This window comes from Argopecten irradians, chromosome 3 (assembly GCF_041381155.1).
Source record: "Argopecten irradians isolate NY chromosome 3, Ai_NY, whole genome shotgun sequence".
NCBI lineage: Eukaryota > Metazoa > Mollusca > Bivalvia > Pectinida > Pectinidae > Argopecten > Argopecten irradians.
This window is the reverse complement of record NC_091136.1, coordinates 26950201-26973094: the sequence shown is the minus strand read 5'-3', so window position 1 is coordinate 26973094 and position 22894 is coordinate 26950201. Positions and strand designations below refer to the sequence as shown.

At 35.5% G+C, this 22894-nt stretch overlaps 1 protein-coding gene across 2 annotated transcripts in view; it reads left to right on the top strand.

The window, feature by feature from the left end:
* The window catches only part of LOC138318037 (GTP cyclohydrolase 1-like), a 54098-nt gene that overhangs the window by 10742 nt on the left and 20462 nt on the right, over positions 1-22894 (top strand). For both annotated transcript variants that reach the window (XM_069260075.1, XM_069260074.1), the window contains exons 2-3: positions 13781-13890; positions 14492-14547. In XM_069260075.1, coding sequence (XP_069116176.1) covers positions 13781-13890; positions 14492-14547 — 166 coding nt within the window. The remainder of the gene's footprint in view (positions 1-13780; positions 13891-14491; positions 14548-22894) is intronic.

The window sequence follows — 22894 nt, the reverse complement described above, 5'->3', positions numbered from 1 at the left end:
TGAATTACATGTTGGGCAATTGGAAGGTACTGACCATAGACTGGTGTTTTTTTTCCTTATATATTACAGCAACCCGTCTGTCATGGGTTGTGAGTTTGAATTACATGTTGGGCAATTGGAAGGTACTGACCATAGACTGGTGGTGTTTTTTTCCTTATATATTACAGCAACCTGTCTGTCTCTGGGTTGTGAGTTTGAATTACATGTTGGGCAATTGGAAGGTACTGACCATAGACTGGTGTTTTTTTTCCTTATATATTACAGCAACCCGTCTGTCTCTGGGTTGTGAGTTTGAATTACATGTTGGCAATTGGAAGGTACTGACCATAGACTGGTGTTTTTTTTCCTTATATATTACAGCAACCCGTCTGTCATGGGTTGTGAGTTTGAATTACATGTTGGGCAGTTGGAAGGTACTGACCATAGACTGGTGTTTTTTTTCCTTATATATTACAGCAACCCGTCTGTCTCTGGGTTGTGAGTTTGAATTACATGTTGGGCAATTGGAAGGTACTGACCATAGACTGGTGTTTTTTTTCCTTATATATTACAGCAACCCGTCTGTCTCTGGGTTGTGAGTTTGAATTACATGTTGGGCAATTGGAAGGTACTGACCATAGACTGGTGGTTTTTTTTCTTATACTTGTTTTTCCTATATATTACAGCAACCCGTCTGTCTCTGGGTTGTGAGTTGAATTACATGTTGGGCAATTGGAAGGTACTGACCATAGACTGGTGTTTTTTTCCCTATATATTACAGCAACCTTTCTGTCTCTGGGTTTGAGTTTGAATTACATGTTGGGCAGTTGGAAGGTACTGACCATAGACTGGTGTTTTTTTCCTTATATATAACAGCAACCCGTCTGTCTCTGGGTTGTGAGTTTGAATTACATGTTTGGCAATTGGAAGGTACTGACCATAGACTGGTGTTTTTTTTCCTTATATATTACAGCAACCCGTCTGTCATGGGTTTGAGTTTGAATTACATGTTGGGCAATTGGAAGGTACTGACCATAGACTGGTGTTTTTTTCCTTATATATTACAGCAACCCGTCTGTCTCTGGGTTGTGAGTTTGAAATACATGTTGGGCAATTTGAAGGTACTGACCATAGACTGGTGTGTTTTTTTCCTTATATATTACAGCAACCCGTCTGTCATGGTTGTGAGTTTGAATTACATGTTGGGCAATTGGAAGGTACTGACCATAGACTGGTGTTTTTTTCCTTATATATTACAGCAACCCGTCTGTCTCTGGGTTGTGAGCTTGAATTACATGTTGGGCAATTGGAAGGTACTGACCATAGACTGGTGTTTTTTTCCTTATATATTACAGCAACCCGTCTGTCATGGGTTGTGAGTTTGAATTACATGTTGGGCAATTGGAAGGTACTGACCATAGACTGGTGTTTTTTTTCCTTATATATTACAGCAACCCGTCTGTCTCTGGGTTGTGAGTTTGAATTACATGTTGGGCAATTGGAAGGTACTGACCATAGACTGGTGTTTTTTTTTCCTTATATATTACAGCAACCCGTCTGTCATGGGTTGTGAGTTTGAATTACATGTTGGGCAATTGGAAGGTACTGACCATAGACTGGTGTTTTTTTTCCTTATATATTACAGCAACCCGTCTGTCTCTGGGTTGTGAGTTTGAATTACATGTTTGGCAATTGGAAGGTACTGACCATAGACTGGTGTTTTTTTTCCTTATATATTACAGCAACCCGTCTGTCATGGGTTGTGAGTTTGAATTACATGTTGGGCAATTGGAAGGTACTGACCATAGACTGGTGTTTTTTTCCTTATATATTACAGCAACCCGTCTGTCTCTGGGTTGTGAGTTTGAATTACATGTTGGGCAATTGGAAGGTACTGACCATAGACTGGTGTTTTTTTCCCTTATATATTACTATATCTGTCTCAAGCTTGAATTACATGTCAGTTGGGGTACTGACCATAGAGTTTGATATTACAGCAACCCGTCTGTCTGGGAATTACATGTTTGGCAATTGGGTACTGACCATAGACTGGTGTTTTTTTTCCTTATATATTTACAGCAACCCGTCTGTCATGGGTTGTGAGTTTGAATTACATGTTGGGCAATTGGAAGGTACTGACCATAGACTGGTGTTTTTTTCCTTATACTTACAGCAACCCGTCTGTCTCTGTTGTGAGTTTGAATTACATGTTGGACAATTGGAAGGTACTGACCATAGACTGGTGTTTTTTTCCTTATATATTACAGCAACCCGTCTGTCTCTGGGTTGTGAGTTTGAATTACATGTTGGGCAATTGGAAGGTACTGACCATGGGCTGGTGTTTTTTTTTCCCTTATATATTACAGCAACCTGTCTGTCTCTGGGTTGTGAGTTTGAATTACATGTTGGGCAATTGGAAGGTACTGACCATAGACTGGTGTTTTTTTCCTTATATATTACAGCAACCCGTCTGTCTCTGGGTTGTGAGTTTGAATTACATGTTGGGCAATTGGAAGGTACTGACCATAGACTGGTGGTTTTTTCCTTATATATTACAGCAACCCGTCTGTCTCTGGGTTTTGAGTTTGAAATACATGTTGGGCAATTGGAAGGTACTGACCATAGACTGGTGTTTTTTTCCTTATATGTTACAGCAACCCGTCTGTCTCTGGGTTGTGAGTTTGAATTACATGTTGGGCAATTGGAAGGTACTGACCATGGGCTGGTGTTTTTTTCCATATATATTACAGCAACCTGTCTGTCTCTGGGTTTTGAGTTTAAATTACATGTTGGGCAATTGGAAGGTACTGACCATAGACTGGTATTTTTTTTCCTTATATATTACAGCAACCTGTCTGTATCTGGATTTTGAGTTTAAATTACATGTTGGGCAATTGGAAGGTACTGACCAAAAAAACTGGTGTGTTTTTTACTTGTTCACCGGCTTTCCTCCATCAAACAAACCTTTCACATCCTTAAATTCTTGAATTACTCTGACTGTACATGGAATTTTAAACTTATCAAACTGAAACCCTGCATTGTTACTGTTAATTTCTGTTATTGAAAGTCTTCCTAGTAACTCTTTCCTGGATTAGGTAGCACCATTGTGACCTCACTCTTTTATGAGCTTTTTATTTTAGGATACATTGTATATTTGTTTATTGTAAAGTAAGGAAAATTTAAGTGCTGGAGAGGCACTGTTGCACTTTGAATATTTGTATTTCATGCTAGAAAATATCTATTTCTTTTTTTTTTTCCTGTCTTTATTTAAGATATTGAATGTTATTTGCTCTTTCTGGAACTGGAATTCAATTGGCCATTCATAGATTGATGAACAATATGTTATCAATATTGTTATTAGAAATCAATTTTATTGAATGACTGCAGCCAATTATGTAATAGAAATCCTTAAAACTGGTAGTTTGTAATGTATGGTCTTTCAATCACAAATCTATACTTTAACTATTCAATTATTTAGCTAATTAAACTTAACTAATTATTATTTAATGAATACTAATGTAATAGAATTACATTGACTCAATTAAAAAGCCCAATCAATCAACAAATCAACCAATCGTAAAAGAATCACACAACTAGATGTACTCTGTAAAGTGATTATCAAGTAATGATCTAAGATTAAACAGTCTGTTACTCTTTGACGGTGTTATTTAAACCTTTCAACACAGCTGATTAAATTTCACGAAAGTACGATGTAAAAAGTGACATAAGGGGGAAAATTTAGAGAGTATTACAGACAAAGATCCTAGAAATGCTGTAAGCCTTAAAGGGACAATTCATTCTACGAGAACATTAAAATTTGTATATATATCGGAAAACTCCCAGTTCTAATGCAAATTAGATCAGTCGGTTTTACTGTGATATGTCAGAAAATCCCATGGTGGTGAAATGCGTGTGAAATGTTCAAACTCACTCGCTGTCCGCCATTATACATTGTGGTCGAATATCTTGTATGCCGAACCCAGTCCCTTGCTCGTAGAGTAATGCTACTTTTGTCTAGAACAGCTCAAATCGCTCTGACAGAAGTGTGTTTACCTTATTAGGTGAATTATTTTGCCTAAAAAATCATTATATCACCTCCACAGTGGTTATGTAGTTCATTTGTTTAACGTGCGTGACTTTGGCTCGGATATTGGTACAGCGTACATATTGTACCTGCTTAATCGTATTGATCAACGATTTGTAATTACAACGGTATCAATTAAAATACTAAACAATGACATGGAATTTGTCAATATCTTATGTTATATGTTTCATAAGAAATGTAGAACAATACATTTATGCCATATTTTGCTTCTTGGTTATGTAAAAGAATTAGCGTGAGTGAATTGTCCCTATAAGCTTGGTACTGTATTTGATGCAATAAGCCCCCCCCCCCCCACCCCACCCCCCCCCCCCACCCCCCCTCCCTCCATCACTCTAAACCCCCATTCTCCTTTTTGAGGCCTCAGTTAAATGCAGGATGACAATGTGAAAACTGTGTAGGTCTTCATTATTTGATTTCTTTTTAAAATAATGTGCAATAAGTTTATGAAAGGCAAGTTCAAGTTTCATTCTATTATGCGCTACAAAAAGTATAATTTAATTGGGATAGGTCCATCCCTGAGGATGATAAAGGGCATTTTGTATTGATGTATTGTGGGTAAATTTCACAAGTAAAAAAATTAAAAACAAATTTGAAAAATGGAATATACCAGGAAACAATTTACAGGTTATGTTTGAATTGATCACAGGGGGAACCGGATTAGGGTAACTTGTTTATGCTATTAAATGTACACATACATGTAGTTGGTAAAATTAATTCTGAAGACAACTAGAATACCTTATAAGTTTTACTAGTCAAAAATGTATAAGTGAGTTACCCTATTCACGATGTTGCAATTACCCTAATCACGGTAAAATTGACATTTTAAGTTACCCTAATGATATGCAATTTGACATGCTTGATTTCAACGTCTGTGGATCTCTGTGCATATGACCTATGCTTCAAATTTTGCTACTATATACGGCGGTTATGCAAGAAATATACGGTACTTGTCTATTCAGTGACAAACAGTACAATTTTCTTGTATTTTGGTACCGTCGCCATGTTGGATATGAGTAACTGCAGTTACCCTAATCCGGTTCCCCTCTGTGATTGATGAGTTGATTAGAACACTGATGATTAACCAGTACATTTACATGTATGATTTCCTGAAACATGATGCATCAGGATTTCAATTAAATTGCAATTCACTGAGGTGGGGATGGATGCACTTGGTCACCCTTACATTGTAAGCATGATGACTATACAGTACCAGTGAGTTTGGTTTGGTTTGTTTATTTTTACGTCCTATTAACAGCCAGGGTCATGTAAGGACGTGCCAGGTTTGTTGGTGGAGGAAAGCCGGAGTACCCGGAGAAAAACCACCGACCAGCGGTCAGTACCTGGCAACTGCCCCACATGGGATTCGAACCCGCATCCCAGAGGTGGAGAGCTTGTGGTAATATGTCGGGACATCTTAACCACTCGGCCACCGCGGCAACCAGTGAGTGATTGGGCTGAAAATGTACAGTAAAACCTGCCTTACTGACCACCTCTATATAAAGACCACCTGCATAATAAGACCACTTCTTGGTGTGTAGGTTCAATCAAACCACAAGTGATATTGAAGTCCTAGTGGAATGAAATAAAGCTTCAAATCATGTAGCTTAGCCTTCCTGATACGTACCGTATTCGCTGTTTAAGTGCCCCTTTTCTGGAGAAGGAATTGATATTTTCGAAATTATATATTTCTGGACAATCCTTGTTTGTGTGGGTACTGACAACATTTAAGGAGTATTTCTGTAAGCAGTGTATGTTTATTAAGCAAAGTCCTAACATCCTTGCACTGAGAAGACTACATAGTTATTGCAGGCATGTCTAGCATTCTCAACGTTACAGATGTGCCCACGTCATCTACACATCTTAATATTTACCTATATTTACTACTGGAGTTAAATAGGTCATCACAACCATTATCTTATTAGATTGTGTACTTAATATAGATGTGCATTGATATTTATGAATGTAGTGTATACTTACAGGTAAGTATTGGTATACATGAATAAGGGAAGGAAGAATTACATGTTGGGCAACATTTGCATATTTCTTTCAACATTAGATGTTATGTGACAAAACTCAAGCAAACAACCGTGGTAATTACCAGACATTAATACATAAACTCAAGATCCACTTTTAAAATTCAGTATCTTGGTACAGACATTTTTTCAAAAATTTGCATTTGTGAATTCTTAGAGCTTTAAGTTCTATTATGCCTTCAGTAAGACATATAATGTGATCAACTAAATGAACAGAACCTTTGGTTTTGTTTGATTATTTAAATGTCCTGTTAACAGCCAGTGTCATTTAAGGCAACTACTCAACACGGGATTCAAACTAGGGACTCGCTGGTTGAGAGCTTGTGGTTATATGTAGGGACATCTTAACCACTCAGCCACAGCAGCCTTAAATAGAACCTAGCTGTAATACAAATCCACAAAATAGACTCTTATCCATGCAAGAAGATTTATAAAGTCAAGAAAAGTGAATTTCTTTTATTTGTATCCCAATCCTTGTGAGAAGACCGAGAGCCTGTTGTACTGTAGTGAAACTTTACGACATTAAAACTAGTAATTAATGATCGTGACTCTGCCAGCCTATGTACATTATTACGTCATTCACTTCTGGATTAGCCTGTCTTCTATAATCAAGTGTACTGGATCTTGAAAAATTTACAGCTTCGTGGTCGACAGCCAAAGCACTTGGACGCTGATGATTTTCTGCGCAATGAGACAATTACAAAACGAGTGAACAATCTCCGTTTACAGCTGAGTGACCGTGGAGGCCCGCGATGAATCAGGACTGGCTTTGATTTTGGTTCCGAGTTCGTCCTGGTAACAATGGACGTAGGAGGCTACAGTACTCCCACCAACACTTACTTGTCAATGCAAATGATATTCATGAAAGGATTTCTTGTTTGGGGACATTGTCTAGAATGTAAACATGGGAGAGCGTCACTGTACCGCTATCGCAGGCGGGTATTGATTCCAACCAATCAGATCAATTCTCATGTAAACTGGAATCTGTGTTTCTGTTATCTCACTCCAGTAATCACAACAAATAAAGCCACTTAGTAAAGCAGATGTTAGGTACAAAATCAATGGCCCATTCATTCAATTAAGTTATATGTATGCTCATACCTGTGTTAAGTGATCTTTGCTGGGAAAAAACTACGATTTTAGGTAGGATTGTCGCAGCATACAAGTCATCTGTACAGAAGACCATGTCTCCTGGATGTAACAAATATTGTGATAGAAGATTGGGAGAAGCACCATCAACCCTGATTAATCTAATCCTATTTAAGATTTTTGTCCTTCTTAGCACCACGATTACTTTCAAGCTCAGACAGAAAGTATCTTGGTACCTGATTCCTTTAAGCCTATGGTATTAGTTTGGTATCCCACTTGAGGTGAAAAAAGAACCCTTTCAAGTTCTAATGGAAAATCTTATATTGTGTTTGGTTGATCTAACCTGTAGATGATGAAATGTTCTCAGTGTAAGAATAGAATGTCAGAAGAAAAATAAGAATGTTAAAATGAAAATGAGATTGCTAGAAGGTAAATGAGGATGTTGGAAGTAAAAGAAGGATGTTTGAAGATAAGGGGATTTTGGAAGGTAAATGAGGATGTGGGAAGGTAAAAGAAGATGTTGGAAGGTAAAGGAAGATGTTGGAAGGTAAAGGAGGATGTTGGAAGGTAATTGGGAATGTTGGAAGGTAAAGGAGGATGTTGGAAAATAAAGAAGGATGTTGGAAGGTAAAGGAGGATGTTGGAAGGTAAAGGAGGATGTTGGAAGGTAATGGGGGATGTGGGAAGTTAAAAAAGGATGTTGGAAGGTTAAGAAGGATGTTGATACTTGTTAAGAGTTGAACGAGGTATAAAATATGAATTTATTGAATTTTGAAATAAAACAATCACTCTCCCAAGAATAATCCAATTCAATTACGAAAACAATATTAAGTGTTATTTACCCAATAAAGGTCTCCCTTCCTTAGTCATTATGTTTGATTCAACAGTTTTGAAAAAAAAATTGTAATGTAGGAGTGGTGTCTTGTTGTAATTGGTGACTAGCTAGCTCATAGGAAATCGCTTTAAAATTGTTACTTAATCCTAATGTGTAGCCAGCTTCACTATTTGCAAACCTTATAAGACTAAAAAGATCAAAATTACTGAAAGACTCCGACCTCTTAAACTCAAATTGTGCTGAACAAATATCCTGCTATTGGATTTGCAAAGTGACAATTTGATTTTCTTGTTCAGTGTAATGTTTAGTTGGGACCAACTAAATACCCAAAATTTGGTCTTTATGTTATACAAACTTGAGAAGGTTCAAATGTATATCATTCCAATTTAGGCAATAGCCCTATTTAGGAATGCAGTGGTATCTTCAATTGTGACATATATTGGCATGGATGAGGACAAATTTCTGGAAAATTCTGAATTTCATCCAGACGTACACAACTTATTTAAATTGTTTTGTGATATCTGCGACCCATTGTGATCAATTTGTAGTTATAACTGCATTCTGATAAAACCTGGCCATGTAAATGACCAAAAAACTGCAATTATCATTCTGGAAATGTTTCTACATGACACATAGGCTTATCTTACATTAGAAAAATGGTTCCATTTCCCAATGGACATTTCCAGTCTGCAGCGGTGTGTTCTTCCATACACGGTTGCCATGGTTACTCACACTTTTTCGCTTCATGTGATACTTTTTTAAAAGGACAGCTTTGAATAGGTATATAGATTTTTTAACATACCACAGGAAAAGGGATACAGAATCAGTGTCATCCCCCCCTCCCTTTTTCTGGTTAAGTGTCTTATTTCATTTTCATACCAAGTCCCTTTATTCTACTAATCAGTACATACATTATGTATTAATACATGTATAGACTATATATTACTTTCAAAAATATTGATTGTTTTTCAGAGACAGTTTTAAAGACGGTTGATATGTACATTAATTGTTATGAAGAACTTGTTAACTTGCAATTGCACAACATTAAGTTATGTCCTTCATGAAAAAAAAAGTGTTTGATTGAGTGTTGATTTCATATTGGGAAATAAATCTAGGTCTGTTACAGTTGGGTTTTTTTTCCTCCAGTTTCGATGTAACAATTGTCCTATATATGAGAACCTTCAGAAGCATTTACTTCTGATAAACCTTATTTTGTTTTCGCTTCAGACAATATACATACACTTGTAGATGTCTTTAATGAACCCATGCCTTTAGTTACAATATTATGAATAATAAATTACTTTGCTTAATGATTGCCCTAAATTATGCCATATTTGGGAACTATAGTAATTGAGGCCCTAAATGATGCCATATTCGGGAAGTATAGTTAATAGATGCCTTAAATGATGCTATATTTGGCAATTATAGTTTATTGGATGCCCTAAATAATGCCATATTTGGCAAGTATAGATAATGGATGCCTTAAATGATGCCATATTTGGGAAGAATAGTAATTGGATGCCCTAAATAATGTCATATTTGGGAAGTATAGTTAATGGATGCCCTAAATAATGCCATATTTGGGAATTATATTTAATGGATGCCCTAAATGATGCCATATTTGGGAAATATAGTTAATGGATGCCTTTAATGCCTTAATTTGGGATGTTATGTCTTAATGATGCCATATTGGGAATTATGGTTATTGGATTCCCTAAATAATGCCATATTTGGGAAGTATAGTTAATGGATGCCTTAAATGATGCCATATTGGGGAATTAGTTATGGTGCTTAATTATATTGGGAATTATTTATTGGATCCTAAATAATGCCATATTTGGGAAGTATATTAATGGATGCCTTAAATGATGCATATTTGGGAAGTATAGTTAATTGGATGCATAAATAATACCATATTTGGATTATATTTATGGATGCCCTAAAAATGCCATTTGGGAATTATAGTTATTGGATGCCCTAAATAATGCCATATTTGGGAAGTATAGTTAATGGATGCCTTAAATGATGCCATATTTGGCAATTATAGTTATTGGATGCCCTAAATAATGCCATATTTGGGAAGTATAGTTAATGGATGCCTTAAAATGATGCCATTTTTGGGAATTATGGTTATTGGAAGCCCTAAAATAATGCCATATTTGGGAATTGTATTTAATGGATGCCCTAAATAATGCCATATTTGGGAATTATAGTTATTGGATGCCTTAAATAATGTCATATTTGGGATAACATTTTATGGATCCCTAAATATGCCATATTTGGGAATATAGTTAATGGATGCCTTAAATGATGCCATATTTGGGAATTATGGTTATTGGATGCCCTAAATAATGCCATATTTGGGAATTATAGTTATTGGATGCCCTAAATGAATGCCATATTTGGAAATATAGTTAATGGATGCCCTAAATGATGCCATATTTGGGAATTATATTATTGGATGCCCTAAATAATGCCATATTTGGAATTATAGTTATGGATGCCCTAAATAATGCCATATTTGGGAAGTATAGTTATTGGATGCCCTAAATAATGCCATATTTGGGAATTATAGTTAATGGATGCCCTAAAATGCCATATTGGGGAAGTATAGTTATTGGATGCCCTAAATGATGCCATATTGGGAATTATAGTTATTGGATGCCCTAAATGATGCCATATTATGGGAATTATAGTAATTGGATGCCCTAAATAATGCCATATTTGGGAAGTATAGTTAATGGATGCCTTAAATGATGCCATTGTTGGGAATTATAGTTATTGGATGCCCTAAATAATGCCATATTTGGGAATTATATTTAATGGATGCCCTAAATGATGCCATATTTGGGAATTATAGTAATCAGATGCCTTAAATAATGCCATATTTAGTATATAGTTATGGAATCTCTAAATGAATATTTGGAATTATAGTTATTTGATGCCCTATATAATGCCATATTTGGGAAATATAGTTAATGGTGACTTAAGTGATGCCATATTGGGAATTATGGTTATTGGATTCCCTAAATAATGCCATATTTGGGAAGTATAGTTAATGGATGCCTTAAATGATGCTATATTTGGGAATTAGTTATTGGATGCATTAAATAATACCATATTTGGGAATTATATTTCATGGATGCCCTAAAAAATGCCATATGTGGGAATTAAAGTTATTGGAAGCTCTAAATAATGCCATATTTGGGAAGTATAGTTAATGGATGCCTAAAATGATGCCATATATGGGAAATATAGTAATTGTATGCCCTAAAAATGTCATGTTCGGGAAGTATAGTTAATAGATCCTTAAATGATGCCATTTTTGGGAATTTTGGTTATTGGAAGCCCTAAATAATGCCATATTTGGGAATTGTATTTAATGGTGCCAAAATGGAATGCCCTAAATAATGCCATATTTGGGAATTATAGTTATTGGATGCCTTAAATAATGTCATATTTGGGAATAACATTTAATGGATGCCCTAAATGATGCTATATTTGGGAAATATAGTTAATGGATGCCTTAACTGATGCCATATTTGGGAATTATGGTTATTGGATCCCTAAATAATGCCATATTTGGGAATTATGGTTATTGGATCCCTAAATAATGCCATATTTGGAAAGTATAATTAATGGATGCCTTAAATGATGCCATATTTGGAATTATGGTTATTGCCCTAAATATGCCATATTTGGGAATATATTAATGGATGCCTTAAATGAGCCATATGGGAATTATAGTTATTGGATACCCTAAATAATGCCATATTTGGGAATTATATTTAATGGATGCCCTAAAGGATGCCATATGTTGGAATTAAATTTATTGGAAGCTCTAAATAATGCCATATTTGGGAATTATAGTTAATGGATGCCCTAAATGATGCCATATGTTGGAATTAAAATTATTGGATGCCCTAAATAATGCCATATTTCGGAAGTATAGTTATTGGATGCCCTAAATGATGCCATATTTGGGAATTATAGTGATTGGATGCCCTAAATAATGCCATATTAGGGAAGTATAGTTAATGGATGCCCTAAATGATGCCATAATTTGGGAATTATAGTTAATTGGATGCCCTAAATAATGCCATATTTGGTAATATAGTTAATGGATGCCTCTAATGATGCCATATTTGGGAATTATAGTTATTGATGCCTAAATAATGCCATATTTGGATATATATTAATGTGCATATTTGGAATTATAGTTAATGGTGACTTAAGTATGCCATATTTGGGAATTATGGTTATTGGATTCCCTAAAATAATGCCATATTTGGGAAGTATAGTTAATGGATGCCTTAAATGATGCTATATTGGGAATTAGTTATTGGATGCATTAAATAATACCATATTTGGGAATTATATTTCATGGATGCCCTAAAAAATGCCATATGTGGGAATTAAAGTTATTGGAAGCTCTAAATAATGCCATATTTGGGAAGTATAGTTAATGGATGCCTAAAATGATGCCATATATGGGAAATATAGTAATTGTATGCCCTAAATAATGTCATGTTCGGGAAGTATAGTTAATAGATGCCTTAAATGATGCCATTTTTGGGAATTTTGGTTATTGGAAGCCCTAAATAATGCCATATTTGGGAATTGTATTTAATGGATGCCCTAAAAGATGCCATATTTGGGAATTATAGTAATCGGATGCCCTAAATAATGCCATATTTGGGAATTATAGTTATTGGATGCCTTAAATAATGTCATATTTGGGAATAACATTTAATGGATGCCCTAAATGATGCTATATTTGGGAAATATAGTTAATGGATGCCTTAACTGATGCCATATTTGGGAATTATGGTTATTGGATCCCTAAATAATGCCATATTTGGGAATTATGGTTATTGGATCCCTAAATAATGCCATATTTGGAAAGTATAATTAATGGATGCCTTAAATGATGCCATATTTGGGAATTATGGTTATTGGATGCCCTAAATAATGCCATATTTGGGAAGTATAGTTAATGGATGCCTTAAATGATGCCATATGTGGGAATTATAGTTATTGGATACCCTAAATAATACCATATTTGGGAATTATATTTAATGGATGCCCTAAAGGATGCCATATGTTGGAATTAAAATTATTGGATGCCCTAAATAATGCCATATTTCGGAAGTATAGTTATTGGATGCCCTAAATGATGCCATATATGGGAATTATAGTGATTGGATGCCCTAAATAATGCCATATTAGGGAAGTATAGTTAATAGATGCCTTAAATGATGCCATTGTTGGGAATTATAGTTATTGGATGCCCTAAATAATGCCATATTTGGGAATTATATTTAATGGATGCCCTAAATGATGCCATATTTGGGAATTATAGTAATCAGATGCCTTAAATAATGCCATATTTAGTATATAGTTAATGGAATCTCTAAATGATGCCATATTTGGGAATTATAGTTATTTGATGCCCTATATAATGTCTTATTTGGGAAGTATAGTTAATGGATGTCTTAAATGATGCCATATTTGGGAATTATAGTAATTGGATGCCCTTGCCATATTAAGGAAGTATAGTTAATAGATGCCCTAAATAATTTGTAAGTATATTTAATGGATGCCCTAAATGATTTCATATTTTGGAAGTATAGTTATTGGATGCCCTAAATAATGCCATATTTGGGAAGTATTGTTATTGGATGCCCTAAATACTAACATATTTGGGAATTATAGTTAATGTATTTCTGTGTTTTGTAGATGCCCTAAATGATGCCATATTTGATGAGGATCATGATGACATGGTGATAGTAAAAGACATTGAGATGTTCTCTTTGTGTGAACACCATCTAGTTCCATTTATAGGAAAGGTGGGTTATTTCATTCCAACAGTCAACTGACAACACTCTTCCACACAGGGATTACAAAACAAACAGGCAAAAATAATACAATAATGAGAAATGAAATCAAGAAGTTCTGATATGATTTTATTATGAAACATTCACATAAGATCTTGAATTAATCAAGAAACATCAGTTTATATAGTACATTTTCATGAAAATACCTTAACATTAAGGAATTCCTAGAATTCCATAGGAAAGCATTACAAAACTTCAGGGGGAATCATAAGTTAAGGAGCCTTCCTTAAAATCTGTAATGTTTTCCTAATGAAAATTTCTTATCAAGTAGTAACTATCAACATCAAATAATGGCATGTTTTTGAAGATCTAGTCAAAACAAGATAAAGATATGTGTATGTCTGGATATGTAATTGGAGATTTGTTTACTGGTATGTAGTGTTTCAGTAGTCTATTTACATAATAATGTGTTATCCTACCCATGTGATTCTGTCATGTCTCACTTTTTTATGTTAAAGATAAGGGCATTTGTTCTAGAAATACAAAATGTACTGGAAAAGGGACAAAATATAAAAAAAAAAAAAAAAATCTGTTATCTTGTCTTTCATTCCAGGTTTCAATAGGCTATTTACCAAACAAAAGGGTGCTAGGACTCAGCAAATTAGCAAGGTAAGTTAACATTGCATGTTTACAAGTATAACCCACACACACAACTTGGATACATCACGGTTATCATGTATGGAAACAAAATGGATGAACAATCGCTTGCCATAGTATAAAGTGTAGTGGGTATTAGTTATGGTTGTTGGTTTCTAGTTCCAGTTCTAGTTAGTCCTCCTATGGAATTCTATGGGCATGTGATATAGAAATATGTTGTATTTGTCCTTCCATCCTGCTGTATTGGATCTTGTTCAATCTCTTCCTCCGTTGCCTATTGCTTCTTTATATCCGAGGCCTGATTTTTCTGAGGAAAGGCATTTTGTCATACCGTATAACTGGTCAACTATTTCAAAGCTGCTCCTAGTACAATATAACTGGTTGTTTCGGGAAATTTCAAGATTTTGGGACACATGGTTATGATCGCGAAATTTTTATTCACAAATTATTGTCAAATGGTTGAATCATCATATAACCTGAAAGCCAGATAGATCACTGCTAAAATATAATTTTCTTTTTCAGTTAAAATACTGGAACGTTTTGACCTGCGTAAATATAACAGTTATATATGGTATAATTTCCATACTTGGTGTCTATTTATAGCCAGATATATGAAAATATTGGTTCCTTAATACTCCACCTGATAATCAAATGTCAATCACGAGGAAAATATTTGAACATCCCAACTAAAATGGCATTAAATAAGAGACGATAACCAGGAAATGATATTAGCACTTGTATTGTAGAGTTATTACTGTTGCACTACAATAGATCATTGATTTCCCGCGAGTGCTGACGACACTATTAAATAGGCCTTGGAGCCAATATTAGTAGGTGTTAATAAGGTGAGCACTATTTGTGGAAACTGGCGGACATCTAATACCATACGGTAATGTCACTCGTACTAAAATGTTTTGTTAAGTAATATCCGTCAGGGTTCTAGCTTTACCATTTTTCTGGTGCCGATACGTGGTATATATTACGAAACAAAGGTGCGTAAATAGAGCACATGACGTAAAAACGTGCCCTTTTGGTCTTGTTTACATAAACGATGCTCAATTAAATGAAACAAAATATTTGATGATTACGCCCACTTCAAGTATTTGTAAAAGCCAATATCTGAAAATGGCATGTAAAACAATTGATTTTCGACTTGCCTATTTCAAAAATAGGACTGATGCTTTCATTCGGGTGTTAGCATTGGTGTTATGCTAACTTTTGAAAAATGTTGGCTTTAATCAAAACTCCCATACCACAGCATCACATTTTCATCAGACGCCAATCCTGTCTACCATGTATCTCCAGATTTTCATGTTTTTCGTTCTTTGGTTGTGTTTTCCTTTAAGATAGCTTTGATAATAGTTTCTGTGTGCACAAAAGTTTGTTTTAAAGAAATCACCTTTATATCGCAAATGATGCAGAGGAACTGAATAAATATGAAAATTAGAATTGTATCTGAAAATACAAACCAATTTGTTGTATTCAATGTTTATGTATATGAGAAAATCATAAATGCCATGTAGATGTGATATGATGGTGACACAATGTAGTTTGCATGCACAATGTTTCTGCCCTGAGTATATATGCTTTCTCATCTGGACTATAACTTCCAAACTACTTGAAGATATTTTGAAAGATCTGCATTAAACTACCAAGTCAGCAATTGTAAATTTTTCAGTTGTTCTTGGCTGGCTAAAACCAAAATATTTAGATACATAAGTATTAATGATGAAAAGCATTATAGTGGAGGTGAATCACCCATAGATGATGTGCAGTGCAATGCAATTTTGGCCTTGACCCAAAAGGTCAGAATAAATTCAAACATGTAAAGATTAATGGGAGGTCTTTGTGATCAAATCAGGCTTTCTGTGTGGCACTAATTAATGATTACACTATGTGTAGTAATCAAATCATAATAGCAAGCCTTTGAATAGCAGGGTTGCCACATTTCTAGTCTGCCAGCCTTATGAAAATTACATACGCTATCTGAAAAAGCGTGAAAGGTTGTAATAGTTCATATATCTGGTGAAATAATTATCAAACATAGTCATTCAAGGTCTGTTGTATAGTTTATAAATTTATGCAGTACAACCATCAAAACTGGTAGACTTAAACAAAAAAGATCAAAGGAAACAACTGAATACAAATACATAAATCAAAGGATTGAATTTAAAACACAGAGATAAAAGTTGTTGCTGCATAAATATTAGTATTCAAAATAAAAATCTGTACTTCTGTATACAGGAGTTAAAGGCCCACTACCTTTCCGAAACGGCTTTTAATTTTTAAATTTGGAAAGTAAAACGCGATCAATATTTTTGTATAGTTGCTAAAGTTATTAACTTACCGTTAATACTACACGTGTCATCACATTCTGAACAATTTGATTTAAATAAATAAAATGTTAATTTTCATAACGCGGGTCGTCTTATGTTTCCTGCCGTCTTCCTAAATACCGCGCGATACTTGACTATCACTGCGCCAGATGGCAAAACAGCGAAATAATTCTCCACTGTTATCAAACATTACGCAGGAAATCAGCTTGCATATGTTTGGTGTTGTAACCTCATCTTAGGCCATTGGTATATATTTTCTGATGTTATTACTGTTTTTAAGAAACCTTTATGTTTTCCTCCGGAAAGGTAGTGGGCCTTTAATGATTCATAAAAAGTGGGTGTAAAGTTGGTTGACAAAAAACATCATGAGACTATTTTTCATGGAAAATTGTTTATATTTGATCCTTTTGCATGTATATATGTTAAAGACAAAAAAAAATTGTTTAAATATGTCTCTAAGGTCACTATTGAAGCAAAGGTCATGATCTGATTTATGGATGAGTCTGATTTTTAGCGTGCCTTTTGAAGAGACTTATTGTTGAATCTAATTTTAAAGTAATGCTTTTTCCATCATAGAAAAATGCTGAGCATTAATTGATGATTAATAGTAACATTTGTAATATCCTTAAGGTGAGCACAAGTCCTATGAACTCTTGTATCATTGAGTCGGACTTTTAACCCATGCCTCCCAAATTCATATACCATTTGTAACCGATAACATTTGTGCGGTACTTATATCTCCAGTGGTGATGGAACGTAACCCTTTGTAATCTTCCCATGACATTAGCACAAGTTTTTAATATCATTCTATCACCAATAGAAACAATTTTTCTGCACAATCATTATCAGGTATCATGTGGTACTTGAATTAGTAAATTAATGAGCAAACCATTGTACAATTAATGGTTATCATATATGAATTCTAAGGTAAACACAGGCCCTCTGAACCTCTTGTTTCGTTAAACATGACTTTCAGCATGTTTTCCAAATTATGGGAAATCGAGGAGTGAGCAAGCGTACAGCTAGTTGATGGTTATTATATATAAATTCTAAAAACACAAGTCCTATGAACTCTTGTATCATTGAGTCGGACTTTTAACCCATGCCTCCCAAATTCATATACCATTTGTAACCGATAACATTTGTGCGGTACTTATATCTCCAGTGGTGATGGAACGTAACCCTTTGTAATCTTCCCATGACATTAGCACGAGATGAAAGTTTTTAATATCATTCTATCACCAATAGAAACAATTTTTCTGCACAATCATTATCAGGTATCATGTGGTACTTGAATTAGTAAATTGATGAGCAAACCATTGTACAATTAATGGTTATCATATATGAATTCTAAGGTAAACACAGGCCCTCTGAACCTCTTGTTTCTTTGAACATGACTTTCAGCATGTTTGAGATTGTAGTAAATCGAGGAGTGAGCAAGCGTACAGCTAGCTGATGGTTATTATACATAAATTCTAAAAACACAGGGCCTATGAACCTCTTGTTTCTTTGAACTTGACTTTCAGCATGTTTGAGATTGTAGTAAATCGAGGAGTGAGCAAGCGTACAGCTAGTTGATGGTTATTATATATAAATTCTAAAAACACAGGGCCTATGAACCTCTTGTTTCTTTGAACATGACTTTCAGCATGTTTGAAATTGTAGTAAATTGAGGAGCAAGCAAGCGTAAAGTTGATGACGTCGTGTATTGATTCCCCGAGGTTGGCATCATGTTTTACGACCCTAGCGTAGTGGTTTTGGTTAATCAAGTTGTCTTAACTGTGATACACACAAATCAGTCAAAGGTATATTGAATGACTCGTTATTGGTCTGATCACTAGAAATGTTACCCTAACGACTTTTAATAAATTATCATTAAGCTGCTTGGAAAACCATTTCCTCTCAGTTGCAGCCAGGCCTTTACTGTTAGAGCCGTAAAACCAAAGGGAGTGTGTTAGGTGAGCTTTCAGGTATTTGTTATAAAGTGGTTATATTGCTAATCCATAGAATGAGCTATTTTTGGTAAAGTTTATTTCCAATTATTGTCAGATAGAGATAAATGATGACAGGAAAATGATAGAGGTCTCAGCTAAATCATCATCCATTGTTCATTTTACCACTTACCTAACCACTGTATGGATTTACTTCTCTTGTTCAGGAAGGCTTCATTAAATATTGGAAGCTTTCGTCATTAGTATGTACTTTGAAAAAAACACCTTTCTGTCAAAATAAGATTCGTTTTTTGTGTTTTAACTATCAGTTATTGTTTTACCAAAATAAAAGTAAATACACTATCACTTTCATACTGGTTCATAGGTTTCTGAAAACTGTCCTTGTCCTTGCCGATGGCTGCCTGTACTTGTCAATGGTTGGCTGTCTTTACTTATGCTTACCTGTACTTGATAATAGTTGCAATTGGCTGTCCTTGCCTATGTCAACCTGTACTTGTCAATGACTATCTGTTTTTCTGTCCTTAGCTGTGTTTATCTGTACCTCTCAATGGCTTTCTGTCCCTGCCTATGTTTATCTGTACTTGTCAATGGCTGTTTGCCCTTGCCGATGTCAACCTGCACTTGTCAATGGCTATCCATCCTTTCCGATGTCAACCTGCACTGGCCAATGACTGTCTGTCCTTGCCTATGTTTATCTGTACTTGTCAATGGTTATCTGTCATTGTCTATGTCAACCTGTACTTGCCAATGACTATCTGTCCTTGCCTATGCTTATTATCCCCCGCCCAACGAAGTTGGCGGGGGATATACAAATGGGTTCCGTCCGTCCGTCCGTCCGAATGGTTTCCGGAGCATAACTCTAAAACCAGTAGAAATATTTCCACGAAACTTCATACACACATTGGTCTTATGGTCTAGTAGTGCCTTTTGCTATTTTTAGGTTTTCATTTTTTGCATATTTTCCGTAACCATGGAAACATTGCTGAAAATATCATAGTTTTGTACTAGGTTCGTTTCCGGAGCATAACTCTAAAACCAGAAGAGATATTTCCATGAAACTTCATAGACACATTGGTCTTATGGTCTAGTAGTGCCTTTTGCTATTTTTAGGTTTTCATTTTTTGCATATTTTCCGTAACCATGGAAACATTGCTGAAAATATCATAGTTTTGTACTAGGTTCGTTTCCGGAGCATAACTCTAAAACCAGCAGAGATATTTCCATGAAACTTCATAGACACATTGTTCTTATGGTCTAGTAGTGCCTTTTGCTATTTTTAGGTTATCATTTTTTGCACTTTTTCTGTAACCATGGAAACATTGCTGAAAATATCATATTTTTGTACCAGGTTCGTTTCCGCAGCATAACTGGAAAACCGGTTGAGATATATGCACGGAACTCCATAGGCACATTAGTCTTATGGTCTAGTAGTGCCTTTTGCTATTTTAAGGTTTTCACTTTTTGTACTTTTTTCTGTAACCATGGAAACATTGCTGAAATGGCAGATTTTTGTGTAAGAATCGTTTCCGGAGCACAACTCTAAAACCAGCAGAGATATTTCCATGAAACTTCATAGACACATTGTTCTTATGGTCTAGTAGTGCCTTTTGCTATTTTTAGGTTTTCACTTTTTGTGCTTTTTTCTGTAACCATAGAAACATTGCTGAAAATATCATATTTTTGTAGCAGGTTCATTTCCGGAGCATAACTCTAAAACCAGCATAGATATTTCCACGAAACTTCATAGACACATTCTTTTTATGGTCTAGTAGTACCTTTTGCTATTTTTAGGTTTTCATTTTTTGCACTTTTTCCTGTTTACCATGGAAACATTGCTGAAAATATCATAGTAAATGGTAAATGTTACTTTGCAAAACTCCACCCATCTTTGTGTATATAGTCTAATATAAATGTCAAGGCTGTATACCTGATTCAACAATTGCAGCCCCGCTCTACTTGAATTATACTCCATCTTTCTTTAGCTCAACTTAATTTTTCCTGTTTTTTTCATACACATAAGTCTCCACAATCAAACTTACTTCAGCTTTGATATCTCCATTGGCGGGGGATCTGAATGACTATGTCCTTGTTTGTACTTGCCGATGGTTGGCTGTCCTTGTCTATGTCAACCTGTACTTGCCAGCGGCAATCCTTGCCACACATTGTACAGTCCTTGATCAGTTAATTTTAATAAGAGTATCTCTTTTCATTTCCATTCCCATAATTTTGTTCAGCTGTCCTTGACAAAGTCTTTGCCCTTGTCCAGCTGTCATAGGCTATACCTTGGCCCTTGTCCAGATGCCATTGCCTATGTCTTGGCCCTTGTCAAACTGCCCTGTCAATGTCTAAATTTCTTTGCCCTTATCCAGCTGTCAGTGTATACATTTCTTAGTCCATATCCACCTGTCCTTGCCTATGTCTTGGCCCTTGTCCATGGGTCATTGCCTTTGTCTTTGACCTTGTCAAGCTGTCAATGTCTACATTTCTATGCCCTTGTCCAGGTGATCTTGCTTATGTCTTTGACTTTGTCAAGCTGTCAATGTGTACATTTCTTTGCCCTTGTCCAGATGTTCATGCCTATGTCTTTGCCCATGTCCACCTGTCATTGCCTATGCCGTTGCCCTTGTCCAGATATTCTTGCCTATGTCTTTGACCTTGTCAAGCTGTGAAAGTCTACATTTCTTTGCCCTTGTCCAGATGTTTATGCCTATGTCTTTGCCCCTGGCCAGCTGTCTTCGCCTGTGTCTTTGCCCTTGTCCAGCTGTCTTTATCCTTGTCTACATTTTTGCCCGTTCACCTATCATTGCTCATGTGTTAATGCCACTTTGGCCCTATTTGGGCCTCTTGATATCCAGTTTCCTTCGATCATGTCCTACACTCTATAACCATATGTTCCTGTCTTAGTTCATGTCCACATGTCCTTGCCTATGCAATGTGCAATTGTTATTGTTTATGTCCAATTGTCCTCGAATATTACCACATGTCATTTTTTCTGATTTTTTTTATTTTCCTTAACAGCCTGTATTTTTGTTGTGACATAAAATGGTTCTTAAAATGGATCATAGGAATGTTTCAGGAATAACTTCATGATGTCTAAGTGAACTGAAAGTGTTTTCTGCAGAAAACAGGAAGAAGTAGGAGTTATATAAATAATCCGGTGTGCATGTTTATGGTGATGGTGAACACTTAACAGCAAAGACAATCTCGGCGTAGCATTGCTGTTACAAGTCATGTTTGATGTATTAGGTGAATCAACTTTTGTTGTTTGCCTCATAACACAGCAATTACTTGTCAAGTGAATCTGTTGGAATCAAGGCTAATGTTTCCTTATTTAGACAATCAATAACTCCATACCGACTTGGAATTACATTGGTTATACTCCCTTCCCCCTCCCTCTCTCGATAGAGATCACAGGCCAGCTATTGCATAGGTACTTCCATATAACGTTTGATAAGAAAGTGGGATCTGTGCATCAAAGAGCAACACCAAAATGTTAGCAGGATTCTTTCAATAACTTGATTGAATGCAGTCTTTGAAAGGTCTTTCTCAGATGTTTAATGAGATTATATATAATTACTTAGTACTAATTGTGGATAGGGAGTGTTGGAATTTATCTTCAGGAATAAAATCGGAAGTAAAATAAAATGCAGTTAGCAAAGCATGATAGGGCATGTATATCCATAATTCTTCAATTTGGATTTTTTGCTCACCATCATCAGATGGTGGGCTATTCAAATCGCATTTTCATCTGCAGTCTGTTGTCCATCCATCCGTCCTTCCGTCCCATAACAATTCTTGTTACCACTATTTTTCAGAAAGTGCTGAAGGGATCTTTCTCAAATTTCATATGTAGGTTCCCTTACAAGGGCCCTAGTTGTGCATATTGCATTTTGGGACCGATCGGTCAAAAAGATGGCCGCCAGGCAGCCATCTTGGATTTTGATAGGTAAAGTTTGTTACCGCTATTTCTCAGAAAATACAGAAGGCATCTCTTTCAAATTCCATATGTAGCTTCCCCTAGGGGCCTAGTTGTGCATATACCATTTTGGGACCGATTGGTCAACAAGATGG